The sequence below is a fragment of the Pseudonaja textilis genome, chromosome 17, assembly GCF_049901715.1.
Source record: "Pseudonaja textilis isolate UNSWEBS1 chromosome 17, rPseTex1.2, whole genome shotgun sequence".
NCBI classification, from domain to species: domain Eukaryota; kingdom Metazoa; phylum Chordata; class Lepidosauria; order Squamata; family Elapidae; genus Pseudonaja; species Pseudonaja textilis.
The window spans coordinates 9,573,154-9,588,619 of record NC_142006.1 but is presented as its reverse complement, the minus strand read 5'-3'; the positions used below and the strand labels follow the sequence as shown (position 1 = coordinate 9,588,619).

Here is a 15,466-nt window from a genome sequence, read left to right as displayed (position 1 = left end):
AGACCTCTAGTAGACTCAGTTCACTCTGCTCCCCTTCCAAGCCTCTTCATTTTACGTTGCAGGATTAAGATTCTCAGTCATCTCCTCGTCTAGAAGTTGTCTAGAAGTTGAGACAGGGCAATCGGAGTTCTTTTCTTTCTTTGGTTCCAAGCCCAAAAACTGGTTTGAAACCAAAAAAGAAAAGAAGTCCAGCTGCCATGACTCAATTCCCCGATCTCTCCCCAGGAGTTTTCAGAAATCAAAACACTGATAACCGACCTGTTATTTTTCATTCTAAGCATTTCCTTGTTTTCCCTCTTTGATGTTTCCAGTCTTAATAGCTTTGCCAAGTTCCACCCAGCAGATCCTTCTACAGCAAGGGAACCTTAGTGAGATACCACCTCTGTCCTTCAGCAATTTCACCAGTCTTTATTTCTTGTCGATCACTGGATTCCTCATCTCCTCCTTGGCCGACTTCACCTTTTTCACACCTTACGTCAACCTCCTGAAGATTCTGGATCTCAGCAACAACCAGCTGGCCAGTTGTACAGTCGAGCCCTTGGCTTTCTCGGGTCTTCTCTATCTTGAAGAGTTGGTTCTGGCCAACAACAGCTTGGACGTTTTGAAGGGAACGTGGTTCATGGAGATGCCGAAACTCAAGAAACTCTCCCTTGCCCTTAACAGGATCACCTACCTTCCCCCAAGGGCTTTTGAGAACTTAAAGACGCTCGATGAGCTGGTGGTCTCCTCCAATATGATTCAGTATCTCCCCATGGATGCTTTTCTGGGCTTGGCTTCCTTGACCAAGCTGGACTTATCGACTAATAAAATCCTCTTTATCAACCAGGAAGCCTTCCAACCTTTGCAAGCCCTCCAAGATCTCTTGTTATTCCAGAACAGGCTGACCACCTTACCGACCCTCCCGGATTCCATCAACTTCCTGCTTCTTCATAGAAATCCCTGGGTTTGCAACTGCCGGTTGATCCAGTCCATGCAATCAGTGGAGGCTAAAATCCAGTTGCCTGCTGGGGTGACTTGCAAAAGACCCCTCTCTCTTGAAGGACAGCAAGTGACCAGCAGCAAGCTCCTGGGGTGTGCTCCACGACCTTCCAGCTATTTGCCTTCCCCGCTATTCTCAACCTTTGGTTTTCCGCCGACACGAGCAGGAAACGTCAAGCTGATCTGTGGTTTGCTGGGTAAGGCATCATTGAAGCAGTCATAAAATTGAGTGACAAGGACCGATTGCAATGCTTTCCATTGATTAATCCGGGCTGAGAGGAGCCAACCTCTTGACACTTTGACCTGTGGTTAGAGATTAGGGGATGCTACTTAACAAAGTAATAATAACAAAGTTGGAAGGGACCCTGGAGGCCTTCTAGTCCAACCCTCTGCTCAAGCAGGAGACCATATACCATTTCAGTTATTTAGAGGAATAGTTTACAACTAGTTCTACTCTAGATTCCTATACACAGAGCACCAGCATGACACAGTGGTTAGAATGCAAGTATTGCAGGCTGACTCTGCCCACTGCCAGGAGTTCGATCCTGATGGGGCTCAAGGTTGATTCAGCCTTCCCTCCTTCTGAGGTGGGTAAAACGAGGACCCAGATTGTTGGGGGCAAGAGGCTGACTCTGTAAACCGCATAGGAGAGGGCTGGAAAGCACTAGGAAGCGGAATGTAAGTCTAAGGGCTATTCATGGGTAGAACAGTTTCCCTATTTTGGCTTCTGCCAAAGGTTTCAACCCATTACTGCCATCTTTCTGATTACAAGTAGTCCTTATTTAGTGACTGGTTCATTGAGTGGCCCTCTGCAGGTACAACAATGATGAAAAAGTGACAGCACAATGCCCAGGTTCTCCACTAATCCGTGTGTTTAATGTCTCTTGATATAGACATAAAAAGAGTACAATAATTAGCATGTAACGATTTGCTTTTTTCCAATCTCGTTTTGGTACCCACAGGTGGCTTTTTCCTTGGTTTTACCGCAGGCCTGTTCTGCTGTTGCTGCCTCCCTAAATGTTGTGGCTGCCGGTCGCCCATTGCAAACCAGTCAAGGAACGAAAAGGCCGTTGCGAACAGCGGTCTCAAACCTTCCGTGGATCCAGGAACGAAAACCTCCAGCGGGGATCCCCAGATCCTTTCCGGTCTTCCGGCTGCAGAGAGCTCGGCTTTGGAAGGAGGTCGCTTCTCCAGAGGAACCCGCTGTGGGCCGTTGGTCTCTGCTTCTCAAATTTGCTATGGGGAGCAGGCGAGATTCCAGAGTCCGCTGGTGGCCTGTTTATCCATGGACCCAATGGGTCGAAGCATTGTCACCCTCTGTGAGAAAGGACACGAAGGAAGAGGTCCAGTCTTCGGCCAGCCCGGCTATCCAGATCCCCAGGACGATACCAACAAGGGGACTGAAGTCTCCAGGGACAGGGGCACCCGAGACCGACCCTGCCCCACATGCATGCGTGGGTTAAGGGGTTCCCGAATTCCACCTGCCGCTATGGATCAGATAGCGAGGATGCAACCAGGTGAGTGAATCAACCACAGTAAGTTGGCTTGGTAGGTGTTCTGTCCTCAGCTTCCCCCAAAACCACTAAGCAAACTCTGAGTCCCGGCAAAATCTCTTTTATTAAAGGAATGTGACTTTCTTGCTTTCACACGCAGACAATGGCCTGGCAAACAGTCTTGCAAAGGTATAATCAATAGCTCAGACCTTATCGATCTTGGCAAGCTGCCCGGTAAATATTTCCACATGCAGGAACAAACGAATGAACAAACAAATTGTTTCCTGCAAAAGCCCCCTCCCCTTTTGCTCCTCTTTTACTTCTGATGGGAGGGGCCATTCACCGTCCACCTGCGGCCTTACTCCCACCTCAACCCTGAGTTCTTAATTGTCCCTTCCTTTTGGCAGTTCTGCACATGTGCAGGCTGGGAACTGGTTCCAGAAGCTCCTCCACTTCACTCTGAACCTGAAGGCGGCTGACGATTGCCAGCCTGCCCTGGGCCCCCATCTCTGCCTCCGATGCAGAGCCCTTGTCCGAGCCTTCCTCCGCCTCCAGGACTGGCCCAGTTTCCTCCCCAATGTCCTCTCTGCCCAACTCTGCTGCCAGCTCCGTCAGCCGTTGGCGGCCTACAACAGTAGGTTGGCCATGGGAAATTGCCCCGTTCTCTACTTTAGAACATCGTCCGGGGCGATATTAGAGGTTCTGCTTTTCCAACCACATTATTATTTATTCCAGGCTTGGGAGAGCAAGTTCACCACCGGACGAACGGCCCAACTTTTCATCCCAAGACTCACCTAAGAGACACCCAGCCGTTGCCAGCTCTGGTCCATATAGATTTCCCTGACGGAAGTGCCATGGAGATCAAGCAAAACGGAGCCGCTTCTCGTTCGTCTCCTCCCAAGAGAAACAAGTCTCGTCAGGGCGGAAGTCCCCTCCAGGCTTCTCCCAGTTGCTTGAGGAGAAAGAGGAGCCACCGTGGTCATCCCCACCACCAACCCCAAGTTGGCTTCACATCTCCTGAAAGTGATTCGGCTTCTGAACTGAGACCCTGGCAAGAAAGTTGGGCAGGGGGAAAAGACCCCCGGAGATCTGATCTTCATCCCTCCTTTGCAAGCACAGCCAATAAAAGCCCGAGATGGAAACCTTGCCCTCTGCATCCAACCCATGAGGTGACCTCCGCTCCTTCTCTGTCGAGTGTATCCAGCCAACCAGAAGCAAACAGGTTCCATCCCTTGAAGGAACCTTGTCCTGGGTGGTTCTCGGTTCCTCATTGTCCTGGGAAAACAGCACGAGCGTCTCAGGAGTTTGAGAAAGCTCAACAAGCTGGAGAAATGGTTCTCAGCCATAGGAGGCCTAGGAGCAGGCAAGGAGAACCAAGGGTCCTGACCAGAAAGGAGTCCACCCTGAGCAGGACCTGGAAGTGCCAACACTGTGGTTGCGAAGGCTCTGCTCCTCCTTCAAGGAGATGTGCTAAACCAGGCCTTGCTCCAAGGAGGACATTTCTAGATGCCGGTACTCAGTGGTCCTCTACCGATGCAGTCCCCCCTAAAGGTAACATGCCAACTGCATCTTTCGGTGGAGCTTCTCTGTCCTCCAGGTCCTGGGTGCCCCCAAGGTGCTTTTTTTTTCAAGAGGCAACTGGACTTTCTGGTTTTTCTTTGAAGACGTCTCGCTTCTCATCCAAGAAGCTTCTTCAGCTCTGACTGGATGGTGGGGAATGGAAGGAAGCTCACAAAATACATGCGAACCCAGATAGGCTGGGTGGTCTAATACAGGCAGCCCTCAACTTACAACAGTTCACTTAAAGTTACGACAACACTGAGAAAAGAGACTTATGACCCTTTTTCACAGTTACGACCTTTGCAGCATCCCCCAAAATCATGTGATCAAAATTCAGTTGCCTGAGCCCTACATTTCTGTTGCTAAGTGAGGCAGTGATTCAATTAATTTAGCCCCATTTCACGACCTTTCTTGCCACCGTTGTTAAGTGAATCATTGCAAAGAATCGGGCTTTCCTATTGGTTTTGCTCATCAAAAGGTCATAATAGGGGATCACGTGACCCCCTCCTAAATATGAACCCATTCCCCAGCATTCCCCAAATTTTGATTGCATGACTCGGGGGATGCTGCAACAGCCATAAGTCTGAAAAATGGTCCTAAGTCATTTTTTCCAGTGATGTTGTAACTTTGAACGGTCATTAAATGAACCACGTCTAGGACTATACCTGTATTTGATAAAATAAGATATGTGATGTGGCTCCATTCCACATTTTCCCTAACATTTTTCCCTCTTGGTTCTCCGTGAACCAAGAAGACAAGAGATCTCAGATGGTTATCGTTAGGGTTGGAAGCCATTTTTTAAACCTATAAAACTACAATTCCCAACTGGTGCGGTCAATTAAGGCCAAAGGTGAGAAAGAAACATTGATCCTAGAATCCTGGGGCTGGAAGGGGTCTTCTAGTCCAAAGCCTGTTCAGGGCAGGAGGTTGTGATGGGTTGGATGAGGATGAGTGCTTGAGTCATCAACATGGACTCACGGAAAGAAAGATCTTCACCCCTCGAGTAGCATCCACCCTTCTTGATCTAGAGTAGGGCCAAGGCAACCATCTTAATGGGGTTTCCCCTCTTGATTTTGCAGAAAACGAATTTGCTCTAACTTTTCTGGGCGCTCCACACAACATCGCAAAGACGCGGTCTGAAGAACGCTGGTTAGCGGCTTGTTTCCCAGACTTCCAGCCCAGTTTGGTCCTAGCCCATGGTCCAGGCGAGATCGATTCCATCTACGAGTATCCTTCACCGCTGGTCAGCACAACCATCTTCCCCCCGCCCTCCATGTTGGTTGAGGGTCCCATGACAGAGTCAATCTCGAAGCGTCAGGGCCCGCCAATGGATTTCCAGAAGGTCCAAGACACCGAACCTATGTCTTCTGTAGGTCATTGGGTGGACCAATGGCCTCTGGAGAAGAAAGCGTTCAGTAGCTTGGGTGAAAAAGTCCAGCGTTCGGAAGGAATTCTGTTGGAGACCATTGCATTGGATGGTGAGAAGTCTTCGGAGGACAGCAAAGGAGATCCAGTAACTCCATCCCCTGTTGTTAGTGGCTTTTCTTTCAGAACAGATGGAAACCCCTCTTTGCAGGAACTACCTATCTCCATCACGAGCTGTGGTCAAATCGCCCTTTTGGCCACCCCAGAAGACACCAACCAGAAGACTCATAGCATCATGACCCTCTGTCCTTTGATTCAAAAGATGTTCCAGATTGATTTCCCTCTTCCAGCTGAGGAGGAGGAGGAGGAGGAAGAGGAAGCCAAGCCATTTCAAGGTGGAGAATGGGATGGATAATGCACCCAACCGACAGAACCGATCAGAAAGACACTCTTGACTTATTCTCCAATCTGTTTTGTATCTCTGCTCGAATAAAGGTTTGGTTGAAGATCACAAAGCTGTAACTTCTTCTGTGGTTGGAAGGACAGAGGCTTTAAACATCTACAGATTTATGACCTCAACTGGGACAAAAAAATTATGATAATTCTATAGCAAAAAATAGACAAAATATAGTATTCTCTTCAAAAATGTATTTTCTCTCTTTCCTTTATTCCAATTGCTTTCACAGCCGTGGTTGTCCAAACAAATAAAAATGTCTTCAGACGAAAAAAAAAATATTTAGGACCAAGATATTTTATTTCCAAAAGAAGGTTATGTCCGTAAGTCAGTCTTGCTTAAGAAATATTTTCTGTGAAATAACAACCCCGAGTCCAATTTCTAAACTCCCTTTGGGCCCCTGAAAGACCAACTCGGCTGCCTCTGCCCAGCCCCTCCCTCCCAGGGCCGGCCTGGTGGTCCAGAACCCCAGAACCCCTCTTGCCTTTGCACCCTTTGGGGGCCTGCCTGGGAAGCCCTGCCTCGTCACCTCAACTGCACAAGGCACAGCTGCTGGGGTTGCGTCACTGAAAAAAAGGAAACCAAGCAAACCGACTGTGCTGTGTGAATTGCAGCCCCTTAGTTTTGCCACTAAACTTGTGGAGCGCGGGCTCTGCCTCTTGACCTTCTGCATTGCTGGGCGGGTCTTTCCTTCTGCTCCAGATGGATGAGGCTTCTAGTATGGCAGGGAGTCACGTGCCTGCTCCTGTGGTTTGCGCCAAGGAAGACATGTTCACGAGTTGTGGTATATTTTAAATGTATTTATTTTTCTTCTTCCCTCAACCCAACAACCCCTCTGAAATGATAGAAAAGTTTAAAACCAAGTGGCGTACGAATCGTCCATCCACGAGAGGCGCTACCTCTAAAGTTCTAGGCCTTCTCCAGCCACCTGGAGTCCTTTGGGAGAAGAACCCAGAACCAGACCAGGAACGGTGGGCTGGGGTCATTTGTACCAGCTCTGCAGATCCTGAATCCAGAGTCCAGTTTGAGGAAAGTCATCCTTTAAACTTGCTCGGTGCAAAGTACAACGGTTGTCCCCTGAAAAAACATCTTCTTCCCTTTCTTAAGTTTATTGGGAGTTTTGATGCAGTTCCATGCATGAAGAAGGAGTTGTATTTTCCGTGCAGGAAGAGGGAGTTACTCAGAGCTGCGTCTCGTCTCGCGTTTCAGGGTTCGCGTTCTTATGGCTGCTGCTCTTCCGACTGTGACCTTCATTTTCCACGTGAGCGAGGGGGTCGGGCCGTATTAAATACCTGAGGAGGAAGGAAGATGTTAATCTCATTTTGCGAAGCTCCTCCTTTGGTAACATTGAATTGCTAACTAGGGCTTACAAAACCTTCGCCAGACCAGTTCTCGAATACAGCTCATCTGCCTGGAATCCACACTGTATAAGGGACATTCATAGGATTGAGCGAGTCCTCCACTCCTCTGCTCACAATAGAACACCTGATGCCTTCACCAGGCTTGAAATTTTGGACTTGGACAACTTTGAACTACGCCGCCTGCAGTCTGACCTAAGCTTACTACACACAATTGTCTGCTACAACGTCCTGTCAATGACTTAGCTACTTCAGCTTCAATTGCAACAACACACACACGGGCAAACAATAGATACAAACTCAAAGTAAACTGCTCCAAACTCGATTGCAGAAACGAGGACTTCAGCAACAGCGTGGTCAATGCCTGGAACTCACTTCCTGACTCTGTTGTTACATCCTCAACCCCCCAAGACTTTAATCTTAAACGGTTCAACTGTGGGCTTCACTCCATTCCTAAGAGGTCCTTAAAGGGGGCGTGCATAAGCGCCCCAGCATACCTACCGTCCCTGTTCCCATTTATTCATACTCATTTATTATGTACTTATACCTGTTTATATGTTTATATGTTACATTCATACTTATACTTGTTTTCTCATACACGCCTGACAAACTAAACGAAATGCTGATTTCTTGGACTTTCTTGAACATAATGAAGTGACATATAATGTGCTATGGCTATCCTTAATTAAAGCGGGCCTCTTGGAAAAAGACACATTCTAAAACATAATATGCTGAATTAATTTCATACATACACGATATCGTTGAGTTCTAGCCGTGTGTCCGGAGGAGGATTGATGAGAACATAGGAGAGCGTGTTTTGGTGGTCGTTCATTTCATCTGGAATAAAAGAGTTGGTCAAGTGGTCATCCAGTCAGGCAAAACAGTCGTTAACCAGCTGAAAAGTGGCAAACCTTTGGGGCTACGGAACCCTCTGAGTATCTCAATCATAAATATCTCCCAGGTTTTTCTGTGTCTCTTTCCTGTTAATCGTCAGTAGATCTAGGCTGGAGGATAACACATGGACCTTACTCACTCATTTTTCATTCTGAATAAAGATAATTTAAGGCACATCCCCTTTCCAAAGGGAAGCGATAGGGTCAGTATTGCTCAATGAATCCAAGAAATGGGGACGCTGCCTGTGATAGGATGCTCCACACTGAAGCTGGGGACAGAAACAGGACAATGAGATAATGAAGAAGGTGGTTGATGTATCAGAATGGCACAGTTGCTCACACACAGCAACAGGTATTTTTAAAAGCCTGTGGCCCACAGCTATTTCAGGTCAGCCATCTTGGTTCTTATATCTTTCAAGGAGATCTCCTTGTCTCATGCACACCTGGGCCATTAAGTTCCAAACAGAACCTTAGAAATATTAGTAAGACATACTCATGCATATGGAACACTTTGGTTCTCTCCAGAAATTCCTTGGGCAAGGCCATGATAGGAAGCAAAAGGGTCTGCCGCAAAGAAAAGTAAACCGTAAACTGTTTCCCCCATCCCCCTGGACGTTCACGGGCTGTGTGTCATCAATCACATTCTCCAACGAAGGATTTTCAAGGGCAGAAGATCCGGTAGCCTAGCTACAATCTTTGTAGGATAAGCATGGAATATACTTCTGGTTTTAATTTCTGTACTGCTCCTTCAGGCTTTTCCCTCTTCCTGCTTATGGCAACTCAAAAATGAGCATAGGAATGCTTTACGAGTTGACACAGGGCTTGGACTAGAAGACCTCCAAGGTTACAAATCCAAAGATGGCTACATCAGGAAAGAGAGGGGCTCTGTAAAATCAAATAATCATTGATTACTTTGATTAATGGACTGCCAGTTGCAACAGATCATTGCTTTTTGCCGGATGCAACTTTACTGTGAAGGCTCTTTCCACTCCATTGCTCCTTAACTGCCCCGAAAAACATCTCTTCTATTGGGGAGTTGTTCAGATGCCGCCTAGCATTCATTTCCAAGGTGAAGTTAATGATTAAACTGCAGCAACCCTCATACCAACCAGCTAATTTGGGATGAAGGGGGGAATATCTTATTTCATTTCAATCATGGTCGTGAGGAACTGAAGAACTGTAGCTATGGCTGTAAAAACATGGGCATCCCCCAGACGGAAATCAAAATAAGAGCCACTTGTTGCTTTGCTCAAATGGTTTGGATCCTGCCTTAAACTAAGATGGAAAACCACGGTGTTTGAACATTTGCACCAGTGGTGGGTTTCCAAATGGTTTCCTACCAGTTCTGTGCATGGTTCTATATGTGCGCACTTCAGCTGAGCTAAAAAAACAAGGGAATATAGGAGAGGAAATGGCAGGGGCGGATGGGAAGGGCCAACCAGAGGTGGTATGTGCCGGTTCTCCAAACTAGTCAAAATTTCAGCTACCGATACAACCAGAATTGGCCCAGACCAGCTGAATACCACCTCTGATTTGCAGCGTACATTCAGCCTGGCAACGAACGTAACTCACTTTCCTGGTTTGCCCAAGAGGCTGCAACACAGACTAACTCATCAGCTGGGTTTTTCCCATCACATTCACACTGACTGAGTTAGAATGCAGCTCATCTAGGAAATAGACTTGGTGAACCCAGTTGGGCTTCCTATGGCGTCACATCTATGGAAATCATCGGTCATCCAGGTCAGGGTTGTCCCAAAACTTCTTTTTCAAAAGGCAACTGGACGTCGTTGTTTTTCCTGGAAGACATTTCGCTTCTCATCCAAGAAGCTTCTTCAGTTCTGACTGTGGTGTCACGTATCTTTAAGAAGATTATTTCTTGATTATCTATCTTGAGGGTGAATGGGACACTGTTGATCACGTCTGCACTCCAGGAGACACCTTAAATACACACCCACTGCAGTGTTTTCATCGTGCTAGCTACCTCACCTGCTCTTTGAAAATCTCAACCCAGAACAGCATCCTTCTACAGAGGGTGTTTTACCCCAAGAATTCAATGGGCCACATCTCGGTCACTTGACTATTTACCTTGCAAATATCCAAGGTTTACTCGGTTCATCACATCACAGGCTGTTAAATTTGCTACATCCTCTACGGAGCGCACAGAGAGGGGGGGAAAAAGAAGAAGAAACAAACAGAAATCAAACGGAAGAAAAGGGAAGGAAGGGGGGAAAACAGAAGAGAACACAACACAGCACAGACATAAACGGAGAGAAAGAGAAGAGAAAAAAATCAGCAAGCAGCGATTCAGAAAGTATTCAGAAACGAGATTCGGTGGTCACACAGGCCAAATCATGTAGTCCAAAGTGTATAGGTACATATAAGTTCAGAAAGAAAAGCAAGCAAATTAAAAGGACGCCAGGCGTTAATGGTGTTGCATGAACCAACAGGTGATACGTCATAAAAATGGGTCTCGGACAATCTCACTTAAACAAGATGGACCTCTCAGCTAAAGGGCTGGCTTCCTTTCCATTTTGGCCAATTTGAGGGGTTCTTGGTGCACTCTGAGCTGGCTTGTTTTCTTACAAACTGTTCCATTATCCTAGCTTTGGTGAATTTAGCTAATTCCAGTCCCATCAAAGCTTGGATGCAGGTCTGGTTAAAGAATTGTGTTCTCTCCTTGAGAAGGAAGATCGAGGAAATTTAGAAAGAAATTGCAAGGAGCCCTCAGCTGTTTTAGCACCAGAAAACCATCAAGCCCCCTCTCTATTTTGAGAAACCTAATCAGGCAAATGGATAAGGACCCCTCCCCAAAAGTATTAACATCCCCCAGGGACTTCAGTAACTGGGACTTTGTTATTTTATTTATTTTTTATTTATTTACTTTTTATTTGTCAATTGCTTACAAGATAATAGGTATAAGTAAAAACATAGTTATGAATACATGGATACATATAAGAAAAATAGAAAAATATAAATGCATGAACTCTGGGAAAAGATTATTTTGCTTTGGAGCAAGCTAATCCCAGAGCACTTTGCAAGAAAGCCCCCGTAGCTTTTGGCTCAAGGCAGGCATTGAAACGGGGGGCACCCTTTGTTCTAAATTTCTTCCTTTCGGAGACCTCCAGAAAATGACAAGAAGGCTGGCTTGCCAGGGTGAAAACAGCAATTCAGGTTTGCGTGGCTCAATTTGGAGAAAGGAATCTTACAGACCGGGAAATTCAGGGCACTCTATCACTGAGGGCAGAAGGGAAAGCATGCGGCGAGAGACGGCCCAAAAGAATTCCGCAAAAGGAAGCGGGGGAAAAAAGAAAAGAAATCTCCCTTTTAAAAAATGGACTGAAAAGGTTTTCATCGTAACAAAAAAGAAAGAGAAACTCTGGGGTTCCCTCCCCCTCACCCCCCCGAGGTCTCTAAGTTAACAGAACTCCCCTATAGTTCACCTGTGGTTATGTTAGATCAGGGATGGGGAGATTCAAAGAGAGCATTTACACCAAGACGGATTCCTTGTGTGTCTAATCACACTTGGCCAATAAGGAATTCATTCATTCATTCGTTCATTCATTCATTCATTCATTCATTCTTCAACCAGCGTTTAATTTTCCTGATTTTTCCTTTCTCTCTGTCTCTGTCTCTTTTTTCCCTGGATCTTTTCACCTCTAGGTCAGCCTGATCCTACAATTTCTTTTAAGGTGTTTTTTTTTTTTGAAGCAGATGTCAAGGAAAATCTTCAGACTCCCTAAGGTCTCCCAAAGTTTCTACCTATGGAATGTGGACAATGAGGTGAACATGGAAATGATGGAATCGGACTGTGGTGATCTTGCTGCGGAAACAGTCTGAATAATGACAAAACACAACCCTCTTCTTTTAAATCTGCCCAATGCTTTTCTACCCAACCCAGGATTCACTGTGAAGGGAAACGTTTTCAAAGAAAAAAAAAAACCCCAAGAAACTCCAATTGCCTTTTGGACAAACACATGTGGAACTTAGTATGTTAAGCAACTCCATTGGCTCGGTTTCTATTTTATCTTAAGGCTTTGTGCAAACTCTTCTACCTATGGATTAATCGTGATTGACCAATGCAGGTTAAACGCCATCCCATTCATCACCGTCTTTCTCTCTCTAGCTTAGGTCAATCAAAAGGAGCAAAGAGCTTCGCGAAGCTTCCTTCTCGGCTTTAAGTTGGGCGGGATTTTATCCCCGCGGTGGGAGATAAAATTCCTTTCTGAAAAACGGAAGGCAATATCGATGTTTGGGAAATCAAAGAAATAACATCTGCTTCGGCCAGTTAGAATAGAAAGTGAGAGCAGCCTGAATAGAGGCAGGAGTTGGGTCTGGTAAAGATCCCTTTTCTAAGTTGATTGTTGGAGATAGTGACATTGAAAAAAAGAGGAAAAAAAATTAAAACCTGGCATTTCCATTTCCCTATCTCCTTTATAATACCTTCCTCTCTCTCTCCTTCCCTTCCTCCTCCCCCCTCTCCCTCTCTCTCTCTCTTCCCCCCCACCCTTTTGTTTCCCCAGTGATAGCACTGACAATATTTATCTGGATCAGCTCTTCTAAAAGCTGCTGCCGAATCTTTCAGGCTGAAGAACGGGGCATCCGTGCTTTAAGCCAAGGTCTCCTAAACTTGAGAACTTTTAAGATGGTGGATTCCAACTCCCAGAATTCCACAGCCGACATGCTGGGTTAATGTAAACAATATATAAATAAGTACCAATAGCAATATTTGTAGTTCAGGGTTGAACGGAGGAGTCCTTGGTGCTCTCTAAGCTCAGCTGTTTCCACGCAGACATTTCATTCCTAACTAGGAAACAGAAAGCAAACCCTCTGGCACTGATGGTGTTACCTAGTTTGGTTATGAAATGTCTGCAACAAGACAACCAAGCTCAGAGACCACCAAGGATCAATAGAGTAGGAGTAGAAGGGAACCCTTGAAAAGGTTCGTGATGCGGAGAAAGTGAAAATTATCCAGAAACTAGGAGTTTGGGCTACAGAAGAAGACACCAAAGAGAGAATTTATCATTGCAGAAGAATTCCAAGAAACAGACCGGTGGGAGAAAACAAACCAGGCCAAGGGAACCACTTACCGTACCCTGTTGTGGGTAAGCCCAGATGTTTCATGCGATTCTTCACAAGCTCGGACAGTTCCTGCCTTTCCGACCGCCGGTAGAGGTTCAGTCGCTGCTGGTTGATCCACTCAGCCGTCTTTGAGGTCTGCTTGTTGGCTCCCTTCCGGCTCAGCCGCCGAGCCCACTGCATGCTTTTCCTCCGGAGAAGTGGGTGCTCTGTCTGATCAGCGGGACACGAATTCCGGTGATGGTGGTGCGGCTTGGCGGTCCAAGTCTCCTTCCCTTCCTTGAGATCTTCGCAGTCTTCCACATTGATTGAAATCTGTGACTGGGAACACCAGTAGATGATGAGAAGGAAGCCATCAACTGCTTGGGGGGGATGAGGGTCTACGACAGCTGGCCACGGCCAAGTCGCCAAAGCCAACTCACTACAGCCAGGTATAGAAAAAGCAGTAATCTACCCTAACAAAAAGGAAACTCTTTAAAAGAGATCATTGGTTAGCAATTAAAGCGACCTAAAAGGATTTAGGTTGAATCAGTGAGGATTCATCTGGATCAAACCACATGCTAGATATTCAACGAAGTTTTGGTGAGCCCGGCTCTTGCCTGCTCATCTTAGAGGAACCAGATCATCGCACGAAGCCAAATCAGCCTTTCCAGATTGGAGCACAACGTTGTTACCTGAACATAGGATTACGCCTGTTGTGTGACCCCCGTCCCCGAGCTCCCTCCATCTTGACTGGCTTTTGACTTGAAGAAGCCAAAATTGAAAAGAAATGAGTATATGGAGACTCAGACCGTACTCACCTGGGTTCTGATATCATGAGGCTGGGGTCGGGTGGAGGTGGAGGGAAAAGAGAAGGCAGGGAGAAGAGAAAGAAAGAAAGAAAGAAAGAAAGAAAGAAAACTTGACACATGAACTTTAAAACAATGCAGAGCACCCATTTCCCCATTTTGCTGAATGGTAGATTGGCAAAAATACCAGGTGAGACCAATAGCTCTCTTAAAGCATACCCTGAAATGTACATCAGCCTGGAAGTATAACGGTATATTGGTCTCTTCTCATGTGGATCTTGGGCTGGGATCCAGCGTGAGGATCACTAAGGGAGCTTCTGACACTAGGATTCTAGCATCGGATCACAAGCTCTGCCTGCTCGCTACTCTAGCATAGAAAGAGACCCTGTAACAAGAGCTGTACTTTGTTGTTGTCTTACATCGGTGGTGGAGAACATATGGGATTCCGTTCTGTAGATTCCGATGGGAATCTCCGCACTGGAAGAACACAGCTTCTGAAAGAGACGTCCATAGGATCGGATCCAGAGGTCGTCTTCTGTGATTTTCATCTGTTGAGTAAAGTAGAGAACATGAAGAAGTAAAGAAGACAGAGAAAAAAAGAAGGCATGATAGATAGTAGATTTTGGATTGTGCTACTCTCCATTTTGAAGATAGACTTAAGGAAGGTGTTCTAGGGATCTTCTTGCTAGCAATGCTCCCAATGAGTAGATCCAAGACGGGGCAAACCTATGATCTAAATCGATTTTAGAGACATTTAGAGACAAAATAACTCTCCCTTGAACCAGCCAAGAGAAAAGTCAAGTAACACTTACTGCACAGAGATAACCAGATCCCGGCGTTGTATCCAGACCAAGTAATAATCTTGTGATGGTGATCATATAATCTTTCACGAAGGACTGAAAAGAAGAAAGGCATCCATCAGTCTTTTTGGTGGGACAGAAGCTAGAGCTATGCTGTTGACAGGTCAGGCTCAAGTCAACATTTGAAGTGATTCAGGGATGATGACAGAAAAGCTTCTCTTCAAGGAAGAGAAAAGCCAAGACGCCCCATTTCCTGGAAGGAGAACGAAAGGCAAATGCAGACAGGTCAGCCCCAGGACAAAGCCTTCTTCAAAATCACTTCATTTTGAGGTCACCATATCTCAAGTACCTTCGCCCTCCATCGCCATGATTCAGCATGGAACTGCTTGCAAAATGAAATTGAAGGAGGGTCTGTGAAGGATTTGAGTAGTTGCCTTTGGAAAGAAGCATTTAGAAAAATATCCAACTTGTTCCTTTTTCTGACCTGGTAAAGGAGAGTATCTAACATGCTGATGCTGAAAACCCGGCCAGCAGCAAATGGGAGGCGGAACATGAATGCCAAGTTGGAGCCGTTCTCTCGTTCTTTCTGTGCAGGAGACAAGATGACGGAACCGGATAAAAATAGCTGTTTTTCAGAGCAGGCCAGTATTCCTGTCTCCAGTGATCAACAAATCTAGGAAGCTCATTAGAAAAGGCTGAAC

The 15,466-nt window shown here is 46.1% G+C and overlaps 1 protein-coding gene across 4 annotated transcripts in view; it reads right to left on the bottom strand.

Moving 5' to 3' along the window:
* Window positions 1-6,631: 6,631 nt before the first annotated feature.
* The window catches only part of KCNT1 (potassium sodium-activated channel subfamily T member 1), a 55,014-nt gene continuing 46,179 nt past the window's right edge, over window positions 6,632-15,466 (bottom strand). For 3 of the 4 annotated variants that reach the window (XM_087914653.1, XM_026712314.2, XM_026712316.2), the window contains 8 exons: window positions 15,250-15,351; window positions 14,778-14,861; window positions 14,385-14,513; window positions 13,978-13,998; window positions 13,189-13,498; window positions 10,187-10,249; window positions 7,961-8,045; window positions 6,632-7,142 (listed from right to left, as the gene is read on the bottom strand). In XM_087914653.1, coding sequence (XP_087770779.1) covers window positions 7,031-7,142; window positions 7,961-8,045; window positions 10,187-10,249; window positions 13,189-13,498; window positions 13,978-13,998; window positions 14,385-14,513; window positions 14,778-14,861; window positions 15,250-15,351 — 906 coding nt within the window. In that variant the 3' untranslated portion in view covers window positions 6,632-7,030. The remainder of the gene's footprint in view (window positions 7,143-7,960; window positions 8,046-10,186; window positions 10,250-13,188; window positions 13,499-13,977; window positions 13,999-14,384; window positions 14,514-14,777; window positions 14,862-15,249; window positions 15,352-15,466) is intronic. The other variant, XM_087914655.1, reaches the window with a different exon arrangement.